General features: G+C 36.1%; 2 protein-coding genes across 2 annotated transcripts; both read right to left on the minus strand.

Moving 5' to 3' along the window:
- Positions 1-5868: 5868 nt before the first annotated feature.
- On the minus strand, positions 5869-11530 carry LOC111406258 (glyoxylate/succinic semialdehyde reductase 2, chloroplastic). The gene is made up of 12 exons (XM_023035570.1): positions 11157-11530; positions 9769-9847; positions 9293-9358; positions 8507-8582; positions 8378-8433; positions 7892-7976; positions 7722-7782; positions 7451-7503; positions 7045-7115; positions 6857-6929; positions 6265-6369; positions 5869-6188 (listed from the first exon to the last, which is right to left on the minus strand). The coding sequence occupies exons 1-12, from the start codon at positions 11398-11400 to the stop codon at positions 6024-6026; spliced, it is 1134 nt and encodes a 377-aa protein (XP_022891338.1). The 5' UTR covers positions 11401-11530; the 3' UTR covers positions 5869-6023.
- A 2399-nt stretch (positions 11531-13929) lies between these two features.
- LOC111406259 (mitotic apparatus protein p62) lies at positions 13930-16220 on the minus strand. Its single transcript, XM_023035571.1, has 2 exons — positions 15714-16220; positions 13930-14605 (listed from the first exon to the last, which is right to left on the minus strand). Exons 1-2 carry the CDS (start codon positions 16177-16179, stop codon positions 14133-14135), a joined length of 939 nt encoding a protein of 312 aa, XP_022891339.1. The 5' UTR covers positions 16180-16220; the 3' UTR covers positions 13930-14132.
- Positions 16221-16420: the final 200 nt, after the last annotated feature.

Genomic DNA, 16420 nt, shown 5'->3' on the forward strand with positions numbered 1-16420 from the left:
GGTTCAGTGTTTAGATGATGAAGTTCCAGCTGATACAACCCTTCTTTAAGCTTCCCTTGTAGCATTACTTCCCTCGTTTGCTTGTCCTTAACAAAACAGCAATTTGAATGAAATTCCATATAGACATTATTATCAGATGTTAGTTGAGAAACACTTATGAGGTTTTTTTTATTGCAGGTACATGCAGCAATTTTTTCAACACAAGTGGTTTGTCTATTAAGGTATTCAAGTGATTCATGCCAATATGTGAAATATGCAATCTATTTCCATTGCCAACTACAATTTTTTCCTTACCAGTGTACTCACTTGCTGAATTTATGTTTTCCATTTCTGCAGTGACATGGTTACTGGCTCCCGTGTCTGCAAACCAGGCAGGATCACTTACAGTGTTGGGAGATGCCATAAAGACTGTTGGTGATGAGCTATAGCTACTTCCCTGGTTTGGTGGTTTTCCTGTATAGCGTTCATCATATCTAAAGTTGCAGATATTTGCCTTGTGTCCAATTTTGCCACATACTTGACAGACAGGTTTGTCACTGATGTTGAAGCCACCACCTTTGTATCTGCCTCTTCTTCCTCCTTTGTTGAATCTCCCGCCATTATTTGGCCTGTAGGTTCTGAAGTGATGGTTGCTTAATCCTGGTTTTTGGGTAAAATTGATTGATGTTTGATTGAGGTTAATTTCTGCCATTTCATTTTTCACCAAATTGAGATGTTCAAGTCTGCTTTCATAAGTCATGAGTGTTGATTGGAGTTCTCCCCAAGAGATGGAGTCTCTGCCATTGATTTGAACAACAATGGGTGTGTATTCTTCATCCAAACCAGCCAGGACCTGAGTTACAAGATCCGAGTGAGGGATGGTTTTTCCAGCAATCTCAAGATTGTCTGCCAGAAGCTTTACTTTGCTGAGGTATTGATCGATGCTCAATGTTCCCTTCCTTGATTTCTGAAGTTCCCCAGTGAGAAATGTTATTCTGGATTTGTTTTGGATGCCATAGCTCTCTTTTAATGCAGCCCACAATTTGCTGGAGTTGCTGCAGCCCATGACCCTCATAGCTATTTCAGGGGTCATTGATGAGTAAAGCCACCCCATTAGCAGCTGATCTGTTGACATCCACTGATCATATTCAGGATTCTTTTTCATCTCAACCATCATTCCTGCATCTCTAGAGATTTTGGTACCAATGAATTCTGGAGGACACACCTTTGTCCCCAGAATGTATCCATCCAGATTGTGTCCTCTTATAATAGGGAGTATCATGTTTTGCCATAGCAGAAAGTTGTTCTTGTCAAGCTTGACAGACAACATTTGAGTTAGGTAGACACCAGATGATGAGAAATGGTTGCTTCCCTGCACTGGAGGCACCATTGTGCTTGATTCTGATGATGGAGAAGGGTTGGAATTGGTGTTTAGTGGTGTATCATTGGCGTTGGCCATTGTAGGCTCTGATACCAAGTAAAAAATTGTAATCTATATTTTCTTGTATATACAAAACACACATTACAGCAGCTTCAGTTGAGAGGAATTTATACACGTTATTGAGCTTGGGGAATAAGTTACAAGAGTATTCTAGAATACACAGCTGTAGCAATTTCCTTGAATCATGGGCTGTGGCTGGAATCCATTAATAACAGAATTTCTGCAGCATAATCTGGTATTTTTGGTGTAACAGAAATGGCTGATAAGCTGATAAATCAATAGGCAAGATAAGTTGATTAACTGATTGAGTGATGAGCTGTTGGTTGGCTTATCTTTACAATGATCAATGCGCGAGTTTTTTACCCTCTGCAGGTGGGCTCAGATAGCCAAGTACCTACCTGGTAGAACGGACAATGAAATCAAGAACTTCTGGAATACAAGCATCATGAAGAAGCTCACTTCTGATAACAATTTTTTGGGTCATCAAGATACATTTTCTGTTCCGAAGTCCGAACACTGGAAACCCTAGCAGCTATACAGGCTCAAATTTGAACCAATGTGGCCAATTGGAGCCCACAAATGTTCAAGGGTTTGATCATCAAATGAATTTTGATTCTGACTTTGTTGATGCTCCAGCCTTGATTCCATTAATGGATTCATCTGCATATGATCATCTTCAATCATGGCCGTTGATCAATCAGCCCCATCAACTTCTTGATCATCAAATAGTTCTCAAACAAGAAGATAATTTCATGTTTAGCAGTGGAAAGTGTCAATTCAACCTTGTGCCGAACCTGTTGATGATCCATCCATTGTCGAAGGGAATGCAGGTTCTTCATTTCTTCCGCCCTCAGAGACAGTGCCGAGATCGATATGCATTTCATTTGAATCAGAACATTACGATTCAAGGTCTAGTACTATCTCATGTTTCCGTTCTGGGATTTATGCATCGAATACATCGGCTTGGCATTACCATGGTCCTTGTCTGGAGTAAAGCCACGCAGCTAGTTTCTTTGGTAACCTTGCCTGCCTTCAATCTTGGAATCCCAAACATATTTTGTAACCTTTGCTTTCAAAAATTAGACTGGTGGTGGTGGTGGTCGGAGGAAGGTGATGGTGGCGTGGAAGGGGGAAGGGAGGGTGGTGGTGGAAGGGGTTGACTGGGAAGATGAAATTTTTTTTCCCTTTTTTAAATGTTTTAAGTGGGACTCGTTCATAGTTTTTTGAAAAGATTTGAGAACTTGACTGCAATAATTTCTTAATTGGTTCATTTAAATATTGGTAAATTCATCATTTTACTAGACTTAATGAAGAAAATGGACGATAAGAATGTTCCGTGTAAAAAATGGTCGATCTAAAGACCTAAATATCAAAATTGGAATGATAGAGACAACTTATTCAACGAAGACAAAAATAGAGCTGTTTTGCCCCCAATTACCCTAAAATCAATATTAATATATTATGGCGTGTTTGATTGAAAAAATATTCATGGGAAATGACCTTCTTCTTCTTTTTATTTTTATTGTTATTTTTTTGTGGTTAAAGGAGGACGGTACCTCCGAGATTTTATTAATATGCCCTCACTTGTGGTGGAAGAATACCGTGGTTACATGTAAAAATCTTGAAAATAGTAAATGAGAAAGTACTACTTCCTTTACAATGGAAGTGAATGCTAAAAACAAATAAATGTAAAGCTGTAAAAAGGAAGTACTACTTCCTTTACAATAAGAACTGATGCAATTAAAGACAAAAAAAGAAAAGAAAAGAATAATATAAGAATAAAAGTAAACTTATAATTCATGTTCTAATGTTGGGCAGTCCATGTCTATCTATTTGTACGAGTGCCCTAATTTGTCATGGTAGGATAGATGGTTCGTATACCTGATATCGTTGGTGATTCCAACCTTCTATAGCAAGAGCATCTGCAACCTAGTTTCCCTCTCTGAAGATGTGGGAAACTGTAACTTTATCGAAGGAAATGTTTTTTGTAATCTTTTTTAGTATGCCTTGAATAGACCATGGTTCTCCACATTTGATGATACAATGAATGGCTACACTAGAGTCTGCCTCAACCTAAATGTCTGAAAATCTAAAGTTTTTTTCCAATAATATTCCATTAAGAATAGCTCTGAGCTCTGCTTTCAATATTATACACTGTCCATATGATGTTGAGAATGCCTTTATGCATTTTCCTGCGTAGCCCCTGATTATGCCTCCCCTGCTCGCAAAGCCATCTTTGACGCATCCATCAGTGTTGATCTTGACAAATCCGACTGATGGAGTACGCCACCAAACCATTATGGGGAGAGGAGATGGAGGGAAGGTCACAGTAATCCCAAAAAGTGGAGCGAGCTATATGTCACAGCGCCAATTTAGTTTGAAATAATCCTCCAATGTGAAAGAGTGAGATCATATGGTATACCCTCCTAATGATTCATCTTGATCTCATGCGAACACCCCTATGCTTTGTATCATTTCTTTCGGTCCATAAAAACCAAAAAACAAGAAGAGGAATAATGATGCGAATGTGCCCACTCCCAACAAACTGACCAAAATATCGCCATCTTAGAAATCTCTGTCTGACACTTTCACCCTTAATCATAGAAATGTGAAATAAACTCCCAAAATGCTGCCAGACCTAATCTGATATATCGCTACCATTAAAAATGTGATTGATGGTCTCAATCTCCGAACAACACTGACACTAAGAAGCCAACTGACTACCTATCCTCCTTTGAATAATAACATCTACTGGTATCAAATCGTGCCATAATCTCCCACAGAAGAACGAGACTGTGGTAGATATGATAGGGCTCCAAAATAGGCAAAATGAATCCTACATTGGTCTGCTAGAACGGATCAAATGCCATGTTGATTTGGTAGTAAATCTACCATCTGATGTAGCCTTCCAAAGAATGCAGTCGGGGGCATCAATACATAATGGCATGTTCGCAATCTACTCTGCCATAGATGGCAAAATATCCTCTAATAATCGTTTAAAGTCCCATCCGTCGTCATTGAAAAAACTCTGCACCTTTGCAAATGTGTGTTGCCTGTTTGGGAAGATGGATGCCAAAGAAGTGTCTCCCATCCAACAATCACGCCAAAAGAAAATATGACCTATCCCAAGGTGCCACGCAATACGTGGCTCAGCACGTTGTCCAAATCTCTTCAGTCTCTTCCATACAGATAGGCTGAATTAGGGATAGCTGCAAGTGGTGAATGTGTTACTCTACAGTATTTGCTCAATAAAAAGTGAGCCCAAGGAGAACTCTGAGATAAGAATAACCACCAAAGCTTCATAGAGAATGTGTCTACCGTATTTTGTAGTCTTCTAAAGCCCAGTCCACCATCGTCAGTCGGGAGGCAAATCTCTTTCCAACTTCATCAATGTAATCGGCGTGCATGATCCTTAGAATCCCATAGAAATCTGGCAAATATACTCTCCAACTTTTTCAGTACGACCTTGGGAGGTCACAAAATTTGAAAAAGGTCATGAGAAAGAATTCTTGAAGCCCATCATGAAATCCTACTTTTGATCTTCATGATGAGGTCATAAAAAAGAATGCTCCTCTTAGCCCCCTTAAACAAAGGAACTCCTAAGTATGTGAATGACAATTGTTGATGAGAAAATTCTGTTAAAATTACTAGCCTCCATATCTGAATATTCGACGCCTGACCGGACAATATAAGGCCACTCTTATCTCTATTCACCAATTGGCTAGAGACTCGTTCGTAGTGCTCCAAACAGTCGATGATCCTTCTGATAGATGACTTCGACCATTGGCGAATATAATTATATCGTCAGTCATGGAAAATGACCTTTCTCCACCCTAATTCCAACTTTTTGAGTGAACCCTAAAGATAGCTCAATGGTCAGGCATTGAGTTTGCTATCCAATAATCACCAGTTCGAGTCCTTTTAGGACCACAGAGATAAGTACTCGACTGTAAATTTCAGGGTTTCATGGGATTAGTCGAGGTGCATGCTACCCGAACACCCACGATCATCCAAAAAAAAAATTCCAACTCTTTTAGTGTTTGATTGTCATTTTTTTCCTATGGACAATATTTTTCAACCTTTGAAATTATGCTTAATTTTCCTTTGTTTGAGGAAAATATTTTCTTTGGAAGAGGTGAGTTTTTATTTGCCTCACAATAAGATTTTTAGAAAATATTTTTCATATCAATCAAACACATCGTTTATATATATTTTTTAAGAATTTAAGTCAGTATGTACGAGTCTTGTTTCCACGTTTCTTAAAAGGAATATTTATGCAGGTAGTATTTTTTTATGAAATAAGTCCTCTCACATTAGAGCATGACCCTAGTAAAAATTTGAAGTTTCAAGCTTTCTTGGTGTTTGATTTCCGAGTTGAGATCTACTGTCTAACTTTTGCTGTCCACCCAATTAATTATTAATACCTCATTTTAAATTAACGTGTCATCTTGGACAGCAAGTCTCTTGTATACAAAAGATGGATTTTCAAGATATCATGGAAAGCAAGGAGTTTGAATATGAAGTACAAAAAGAAGCTAAAATCATCCAGTCAAGGAGTTAAGGAACTCGACTTGTTCAAAAAGAGATGAATTGCCTAATACTTTCATTTTTCTTGTTCTAGTTTCACTTTCAGTGCTTCAATTACGGCAGAGAAGTCCTGGTTACTCAAACCACGGGATTTTGCCACCTTGTATAGTTCATTTGCAGCCGCTGCAATGGGAGTTGGTTGTGAAACAGATTCAGCTAACCCCAGAGCCAGTCGAAGGTCCTGCAAAAATGAAAATTTGCTGTCAAGAGACGTACTGAATTCCCCTATAGATGAAACGTGTAGAAAGGTTTTGAACCTTTTGCTGATGCTTTAAAGGAAATGCAGTAGGATACAGCGACTGAACCATTGAAGGACCTTTCATCGAGTACATTGGTGAACTAATGGCACCCTGCGAGATAACCTGAAAAACACGACCCAGGTATAAAAGTTGGTGCAGACTGTCAACCCGTCTTACGGTCTTAGGATTAAAAAATCTGGGGTTTTTCCTGCTTACTTTTACTTCTGATTTTTTATTTCCCCGATTATAAGTATCAATCAATCAATGAGTTTGAATCCCAGTTTCCATAAGACATTTCAAATTTCATATTTAGTACGTTTCTTAAATCAATAAGCGATTGGTTGTCTAATATAAGTGCAGGTCTAAAAATCTTGAAAATTACTCTAAAGACTTGACTCCAGATTCGATCAGAGTATTATCTCTATACTTTTCAGACCATTATCATAGACCAAAAATTCATTTAATACCAGACAAAATCAGCAGGGGGAAAATTGCATAAATTGCTATTTCGAGAGAAGAAAGTGCAACAAAAAGATAAAAAGTCCATAAATAATATAAAGCTGATGAATGGAGTTTATTATACAAGGAGACATGAGTTATGAGAAAATACCTCAACCAATACACTTGGGTCCAGTCCTACTTTCTCACTGAGAAGCAATCCTTCAGAAAAAGATGCCATCATACTGAAAATTGTTTACGTTGCAAAAACCAATAAGACTTGGATTTAAGCCAAACTGGTGAAATCTTAAACAAGGAACAAAAATGAAGAGGTTTGTTGAGGTGGTAAATATGCAGAACCTTCCCATAATCATATTGACAACGAGTTTCATTGCAGATCCATTGCCGACATCTCCAAGGTAAAATCTCGACTACAACAAAGGCAAAAATAAATTGGAAAATGAAAATTGTAGAAGAAAAAATTCAAATAAATAAATAAATAAATGTGTTCCCTATCAACAAGGTCTCACAGCAGGTAAAGATCTTGGGCCCAAGTCTAGTCCCCAATCATTTATGAAAATTGTGCACGCGTTAGTTTATTAATAAAGAGTATGTATCTGGCCTGTGTGAGGGGGCATGTTCAACCCAAAAATTTAATAAATTTATGCATCCCCACTTTAACAACTTAAGCTCTTAAATGAGGTGTTTCAACAAAACTAATAAGATCTTGTTATAAAAAGAAGGGGGATGGTGGTTGACAGATCACCTTCCCCATGATGTCTAAGAGTGGAGCAGCTGTTTCATATAGAGATTTGTCACCTGAAAGATTGCAACAAAGGCTTCAGTTGATGTCAGCCTTACTTTACTGTGTAATCAACAGAACGAAAAAAGGGTAGGGCAAAACGTGTACTGTGTAGAGGACAAGGAATTCCAGAAATAGAATAACATATACAATTGGGCCACAACTAAACATGTCATCATAAACTCGCAATTCAATACTGTTGTATTATGTAAGTAATAAACCAGATAAGCTTTACCTGCGGTGAGGAAAATTAGTTGTCCATCTTCTGCTGGCTTTTTTGAGCCTGAAACTGGAGCCTGTAGGAAAAGTAGGTAAAATAGGATATAAGTATGCAGAAATTATTATTACTTATTGACGAGTAAACGAGTCGAAAGCCTACATAAATAGAAACCTCAATAAATCAACCTCCAAATATAGTGCTCCAGTAGACTTCATACGACTGCTAATCAATGTGGAGGTGGCAACATCAACTGTAGAGATATCAACATAGCTGCAAATAAATTCAGAGAATATTCTCATTTTTACATTTACAAGAACAATATAGAATCTAGATCTCGATTTATGCAACACGAGTATATGTTTTCATTTTTTTTAAGCATCCCATGAACCATTATGACATTTTCAAGTATAGATCCATATAGAAAACTTAAAACGTCAGAGAAAGTCTATGCTTTTCTTATTAGGACCTTGCAACTATGTACTTATCAAAAGCCGTTACTTGGAATTGTCCAAATATCAACATTTAAACTTTGTCAATCCAAGTTAGTGACAAAACAGTTTATGCCTACTTTCCTAGTAGAACTATATCAATGACCGTTGATGCAAAAAGAAGGAAATTCGAAAGAAGTTATCTAATAAATCCTTTCTCGAGGGAGAACAAGCAAAACATACCCTTTTCCAGGACTCATACCACCTGCAGCTCCATGATTTCCGCATGCAACTTCCACCTGAAAAGGATGTTCTATAGTTAGAAATCAATGATATAAGAAGGAAATGATATCCACCAAAATATGTACTCACTGCACTATCAGGATCAGCAAGCATGGCAAATGTGACATCACAAGATGCAGCTACTTCCTCAGGAGAGGATTTATACCTGCGCATAGAATTCCTACTTAAGAAAATTGAAAAATAAGCATCTAACCTAAAACAATAGAGAATTAGTGCCATGGAAGTGAAGATCGACAAATCGAGAGATTGTCCGTTTGAGGCGAGACCTAAAGAAACCTCAATCACAATCTAAACACAATGCTAAGAATATATACAGGAACATAAACATTTAAAGAGCCCTCAATAGAAATCAACAACTCAGTTGGCAATTCCTGTCATGCCAGAAATCTATATGCATAAAGAAAATGTAGTCCTTCCACTCGGCACCGTCGGATCACTACGGCTGAATTTCGTCCCTATTCGACGGCTGGGTCTTGCAATAATCGTTCCTTTCGAATATCCCTTTTTGATTTCCAATCAATGGCTAAAGTCTTTGATGTAGTGCCAAATGTTCAGTATGCCCCAAATTATCTTTTTTGTTCCGCGACCAAGACTTAGTTTTTGATCTTTGGCCCATACCATACACACAAACTCATCCATGACTCATGTTTAAAACCAGTAAGTATATGCTGTGCCAGGAAGTTTATCTCCTTTTATGTCAAGCGGAGGTGACTTAAGGCAGCTAACTTATCAAATGCTAAAGGATAGGTCTGAAGCTAGTGAGACCTTACAGCCCTACCAGCTGAAAGGGAGCAAACTGTCTAGGATTCTAGATATCTTGCAGAAGTCTAAAAATGGAACATATCATGTACTTACTTTGCACCCAAGGATATTACGGGATCGCATTTGCTCTTTGTCCGATTCCAGACAGTCACATCACATCTACAATTGCCAATCAGAAACACATTTAAAAATTAGAGAATTCATATGCATTTTAATGTCAAGATACTTAACTACGAAAACATTTTTAGTGATTCCAAAGTATATGATGCCGATACCATAACCACGATGCTTGATTTTAGAGTGGGATATAATTTTTGCAGGAGAATAGTTCGATTTCCATGAGAAACAGCAATACAAATTTAATTACATGAGGGCCTACTTCCAAAAATAGTATGTTCCTGTTGATTATCCAATCTAAATGGAAGCGTCATGGCTACGAGACATGAGTTTCACAGGTAGTAATCTGGATTATATTAACATACAAGAAGCAGATAAAAAAAGGTTAATTTACTCCAATGATATAAACACTTTTTATGAAAAGTATGTGTGCCTCGGGAAAAATGGAATACCCTGCTTTTATGAGATTTTGTGCCATTGGTGAACCCATAATTCCAAGACCTAGAAAGCCAATGCAAGCTGGCAACTCATCTGTTGCATAAAAAGTAAAACTTTCATAAGAATTTCATTCACTTCCTCATTTTTATCCAAAGAATAAGTTGGCTTCTATTTGGCGAATGGTTAAACTTCATTTTCAACTACACAATCCAATGGACCCACAAATACTATTCACTTATCCACCACTCATTTCTATCTATCCATAAATTAAGCCGTCTACAAATTGTTCCCAAATGGAGGCTTAATAATGATATAATTAGTGAATTTGAACTGAATTTCAATTCAAATGCAACAAGAATGTGCACTGTCTCACAATGTTCATTGCATTCACTGTCACCTAGGATGCATTGCAAGAAAAAAGAGCTATCATATTCATATTCATTACATTTAATTTCGACATTTTCAAATGACTTTATGGAGACGTGGAGTCACGCTTCAATATAAGACATCTAAACTTTACAGCATGCTTATATACATAACATAAATTATTAACAACGCAAGGTGCAAACTGCTAAATCCATAACATTCCTGCCATGAAAGTTTCCTTCAATTCTTCAACATACATGTGCATCACTTAGCCACAGTATCCAAGAGAAAATTGAAGTTGCATTACCATTACACATTACACTGGCCATTAACAAATTATAACAATGAAATTTCTATAAAGAGCCAAAAAAAAAAAAAAAAAAAAAAAAAAATTTTCTTACGACCAACAAAAATAGCGTATATATTCCCTTTCAAAGGTGAAGGCTGTGCAGTGCAAAATGCTCGAAAATCATTTTCAACATCTTCCATGTTGTCATAAGAATTGTTGAAACTATTAGGAAACCCTTCAACTTGGGTCTTCGCTTGAGCCTATGTGTTGTAGATCCCTGATCGATGACAAACAAACACCACCCAAACTTAGAGCTTCGCTCCTCACGGAGACCCAAAAAGGGGGGGAAATTCCTTCATTTAGGCTTTCATTTAAGCGTTTCTCCTTTTTTTGGTAAATTTTCTTTTAGTTATGTCTCTATAAATTTAAGTCAGATTTGAATTCCATTTATTAGAGGATAACCCTTAAGATTAGGACTTTCAATTTTAGTCATCATCTCGATTTTTCCATTTTTGGAAAAATATTTTTTTTATTCCCAATCCAGTGGAATAAATCCATACATAAAATATTACAGAACCACACATAAAATATTCAAACATATTAAATTTTTGTCATATTCAAACATATTAAATTAGAATACAAAAAAAAAAAAAAAAAAAAAGAGAATCTTGAGAATTATTATAAGTTAAAATGCCCACTTAACATCTTAGCATCTAATTTAAAAGATTCTGTGAGTGAAAGCAGTACCTTTGGGAGTCGAACTGGAAGCCTTAACAGAAAAACACTTGAAGGAAACCAAATATTGAGATGAAATCGGAAAAGAAGAGATGGGTCTGCATCTAAATTGGGTGGGTACAGGCGGGCAAAAGCTAGAACCCGATGCCATTGCTTTTGAGAACGAGAATTTACTCTTTGACGATTTTGGGATTGCAGAAAAAGATAAACGATTCCGGCAATAGGCATTAACCATTAGGGTTTTAGCCATTTCCATTTGTTGAGGATTCTTGGTCGTATATACTGTTGAATGTTGATTGCAGAGGTATGGCGCTGAAAATCCCAACTGTTGATGAGAAGCTCACAATTCGATGAGAATTAGGAATTTGGATAACTTTCTTTTTCACTTTTACCACGCCCATTTTTGTCTTTATTATTTCCTTTATCTTTTCTTTTTTCCATTTTTTTCTATAAATATATAAATTGATGGAAAATACGTGGATGAAAAAGAAAGATATTTTTTTGTTTTTGGTGTAATATTATTTTAATGAATAATATATAATTAAAAAGAATATAGAAAAGAAATGTATTTTGATAAAATGATAATCAAACGGGCCATATTAGGGAATTGCAAAAATACTCATTGCTCCGTGCTTCGTGTCGAATAGAGTCAAGAATTTCCGTCCCGTTATGTAAATTAGGTTCTTCCTTTTGATATTATCTTCAAAAATAAATATGTCACTAAAATTAATAAATAATTAATCAGGATGATTTAAATTTGCATTGGGAAAAATTCAAAAGTCAGGTGTCAATTATGACAATTCAATTTTCAGATTTCAAAATGCAAAATTCAAGTATTAACTAACTAATTAAATATGTTTAGGAGTGGATGTAGAAATTTTTACTTAGATGGCACAATGAAACTTTGTACAAATCGAATAATTTGTTCTTAATTTTTAAATGATTTATACTTGACCAAGAAAATGCATATTTATATTTAAAAAACATTTCTTTATTAATATTTTGCATATCATTTTCATTCATTTGATTTCAAATAGTCATTTTAATAATATTTTGCTCATCACAAGAAAATGCATATTTATGTTTAAAAAATGTATAGTGTATTTAATACAAACAATCAATTCAAGTGATCGAAATGAAAAATATATAACCAATATTCAATCAAATAAATACAATTCGTTAAATATAAGTTAAATCAAATTTAATTAGCTCAGACAAATTCTATGTACACAAATAGGATATGAGAAAATGCAAAATTTAGGTTCTAATTAATGAAAATTTGTAGTATATGTGATAATTTGTAAAAAAATATATAAAAAAAAATTATAGATAGATTTTAAAAAATTAGAAAGGTTAATGATTTGATAAAAAGTGTAAAGAAGAGAGTAAAATAGAACAAGAGAAAAGAGAAAAAAATTCAAATTTACTTGATTTTGTCTCTGTTTAGTGGAAGTAAAAATCAAATTTTTAGTATATTTTGATAAAAGTTTAAAAAATCACATGAAATATGTTATTAAAATTAATAATGACTTTTATTTAAATTAAAATTTAGATTTCAATCGATACCAAACATAATTTATTCACCAAAAAAAAAAAAGAGTTGAGGGGGGCGGATCACATGAACCCAGGACCACCTTGGGTCTGCCAATGAATATGTTTATTAATTAAATATAATAAGATCACAATTATATAATTAATGATCACATGTACATAATTATAAGTCAGAATTTATTTACTAGTCACGAATTATTTTGATGTCACAAATTAAAAATTTTATAAATCACAAATTATTTCGAGGTCACAGATAAAAAATTTCAAAGGCCACAGTTTATTTTTTTGGTTACAATCAAAAAAATTATAAATCACAATTTATCTATCAATCACATATTTCAAATTAGTTGGTAAAATTATTTTTTAGTAAAAAAATATTGAAATTTAAGGTCAGTTTAATAATTAGTCAAAAAGAACCAAATAGTTGGTCACATATGCCAAATAAAGGTCATATATAACCGGCACCATACCCACTGACATCAGCATCACCTCCACCCCGTCGCCACCACCAACCTCGTCGTCGCCAACAACAAAGACATCACCACACCCCACCCACCACCAAAAAAATAATAATAATGAAAAAATAAAATCCCAAACCCGCCACCACCTCCATCCCCGTCCCTGCCAACAACACAGACATCAGACCACACCACAGCCACCACCTAACAAAAAAAAAAGAAAAAAACCCCTAACCCGCCACCACCTCTACCCCCATCGTCGCCACCAGATCCACCACCATCCTCGTCGTCGCCAACAACACAGAAACCACAACCACCACCACCATCTCCACCCTTGTCGTCGCCAACAACACCACAGACATCACCAGATCACACCAACAGAAAGATGCAGAATACAACAAAAGAGAGAGATCAAGCTACAGAAACAGATGCACCGCGCCCCAGAGAGAGAGACCAAGCTTTGCCGGTGATGCGCTTGTAGCCGCGCACAATGGTCGCCAGTTCAGAGTGGTGACGAGCGTGGGGAAAAATGGCACGAAGATGAATAGGGAGAAGAAAAATAATTTAGGGTTAGTATGGAATTAGGAAGGGTGTAATATTCAATTATAAATATAATACTTCAATTCTTATTAAAAAATCTTTACACCTGATTTTTGCACAGTAAAGTTGAAATACCTATTTCTGTGTAATTTCCTCAATTGCCTTCTTACCTCCCAATTCATGACATCTCATTTATCTCATGAAGGTTTTATAAGAACTCAAAACAAAATTCCAAATTACTACAAGCTCTACAAAGTCCAAACTAGAACAAAAGAATGAACAAAATCGTATTAAATATCCCCTTAATACAAAATTAATATGAGTTGCGCTAGAATTGAACAAGCTTTACTAACTACAAACTATTTCCTTTAAGGGATTTACATCTTCAGATCAACTTGAGCAAATTCCATTCTTCAACAATGCTAACTTTTTCCAGTTGTTATTCATCATCTTCATCAAAATCGCCCCCCAATTCTTCTTCATCTTCCTCTTCCCCATCAACGTCTTCTTCCTCTTCTTCAGAATCTTCATCGGTAACAATGAAGCCTCCCAACGTTTCATCATCTTCATCTTCCCCATCCACAGTTCTACTTCTCATTCCGGTTGTGCGTTTACTTTTGCTTGTATCCTTATCCAATTTATTACTATCCTTGGACCTTGTCGTATATTTAGGTCTTTGAACATTCCTCGACTTTGTAATAACCTCTTTGTCCTCTTCAATCTCCCCAGTCCACTCATCGTCGTTTTCTTCACCTTTCTTCCTCTTTCTTCGCTTTCCAGTCTTTACTTTCTTCTCATCATCCTCACTATCTTCCCCAGGTTCCTCAAGAAACCAATCAAAATTCTTGATATCACGTATCATTTTCTTTGGATAGCGATCAAACTTGTGTCCCATTACCACAAACTCAAACTCTGAATTCCCCAATACAAAAGTAAAGCATCAGCAAAAATATGCAAAACACAACTAGTGGATATAATTTATACGAATATAAAAATTGTCATATATGAAACAATTCCCATGAAAAACAATTAAATTAGCGAACATGGGACAAATGTAAACCTTTAACATAATTACACTATATCATCTAATTGGAACATCTATTAACATCAGGGAACAGAATTGGGGTCCTGTATTTAAATCATTAAAAAGCAATTCATTTTGAATATAGCTGATTATAGACATCACATCTGATCTATCTAGACAGACACAATACTCTACCACAACCCAAGTAAAACAATGTGATTTAGCAACACTAATTCTCAGCACCGGTCTATGTGGCAGCGGGATCATGCCACATTGTTCAATATTATAATGCATTGAACAATGTGTAGTGGTCCCATGGTCATTTAGACTAGAGCAAAGCACAAATAGGACATTATTTTATACGATGTAAGGCAAAGTCTCCATGTCCAAAGTCTCAACTTCGAGACATGGGATGTAATTAGAATTGATACAATCCACACTTTTCAAAATGTATGCCTTGATGACCATATTCAACACTAATGATTTTATGGAGAACTGGTCTTCTAGTTGAAGTAGTCACAAGGTCACCAATTTCCCAACGGCGAGTAATAACACATTGGGTAGAACTCGTCTTTAAAACCGGCTTTAAATCCATGAACTAAACCTGAACATAGCAACGTGGGATAAGCCTACTCTAATACCACACACTTTTCAAAACGGATCAGCTAAGTGATATTGTAGAGAACTAGTCTTCTAGTTGAAGTAGTCACAAGGTCGCCCATTTCTGACCACGTGAGATAACCCCATTGACTAGAACTCACCTTCAAAACAAGCTTTGAACCCACAAACTAAACCTCAGCCTAGTGACGTGGGATACAATAAGGATCATTACATAGCGCCTACTCTAATACCAAATATTATAACCACGTTAGATAGTATTCATTCTTGAAACCAACTATTGTAAAGAAGGGCCTTCACATCAGTATATCACTACAAATCTATACAAAAGATTAACATACTAATGGCAAGAAACGAGTAAAGATGAAGAAAACAAACCTTCAATCGGGTCTATACCCGAAATATCAACAGACTCGGGCTCCAATTCTTCAACATCTTTTGGCCCAGAACCACTCTGCAAGCTCTCAGCCAAGTCACCCTCCAAACACAATTCCCTTTTCACCTCATTTTCATTTTCACCATCATCTAAATCCTCGATCTCAGTTTTCTTCAAAGTGAACCAAATGGGATTCTTTGCGGACACGCAAAACATGTCACCACTCTCCATTTCACCTTTTTCGGTGCTCCGAAAAGCCTTGACTTCATTAATTTTAGCCGTGTGTACCCAAATCGGATTCTTGCCAATAACATGGAAATTGACCCGGGTTTCATTTTTGGGAAGGTAAAAGGAAACGTGGTGGCGGGAAATAGTTTTATCAGTGGAGAATCCCTGGCCTCGACCGAATTCTCGGGTTTGACCCGGTTTTATTAGGGTTTTGGATCTATCTGTCCCTTCAATTTCCATTTTCCGCGAAGCTTTGAAACTGAATTCTGATTCTGAGCAGTCAATGCGGTGAAGGACTTTATTAGGGTGTCATGTTTTCATTTTTAGCCCTTCAAGATAAATTGTCTTGTTCGAAGAAGTCCCTAAAATTTTGAGAAGTCACATTAAACGCCCTTGTTGTTTGTATCTTCAGTGTTCCTCGTTTGTACAATAACTTTATTATATTTTCATTTGATTTTGCTAAATTTATAATATCAAGCTG

Source organism: Olea europaea, chromosome 12 (assembly GCF_002742605.1).
Source record: "Olea europaea var. sylvestris chromosome 12, O_europaea_v1, whole genome shotgun sequence".
Classification (NCBI taxonomy): domain Eukaryota; kingdom Viridiplantae; phylum Streptophyta; class Magnoliopsida; order Lamiales; family Oleaceae; genus Olea; species Olea europaea.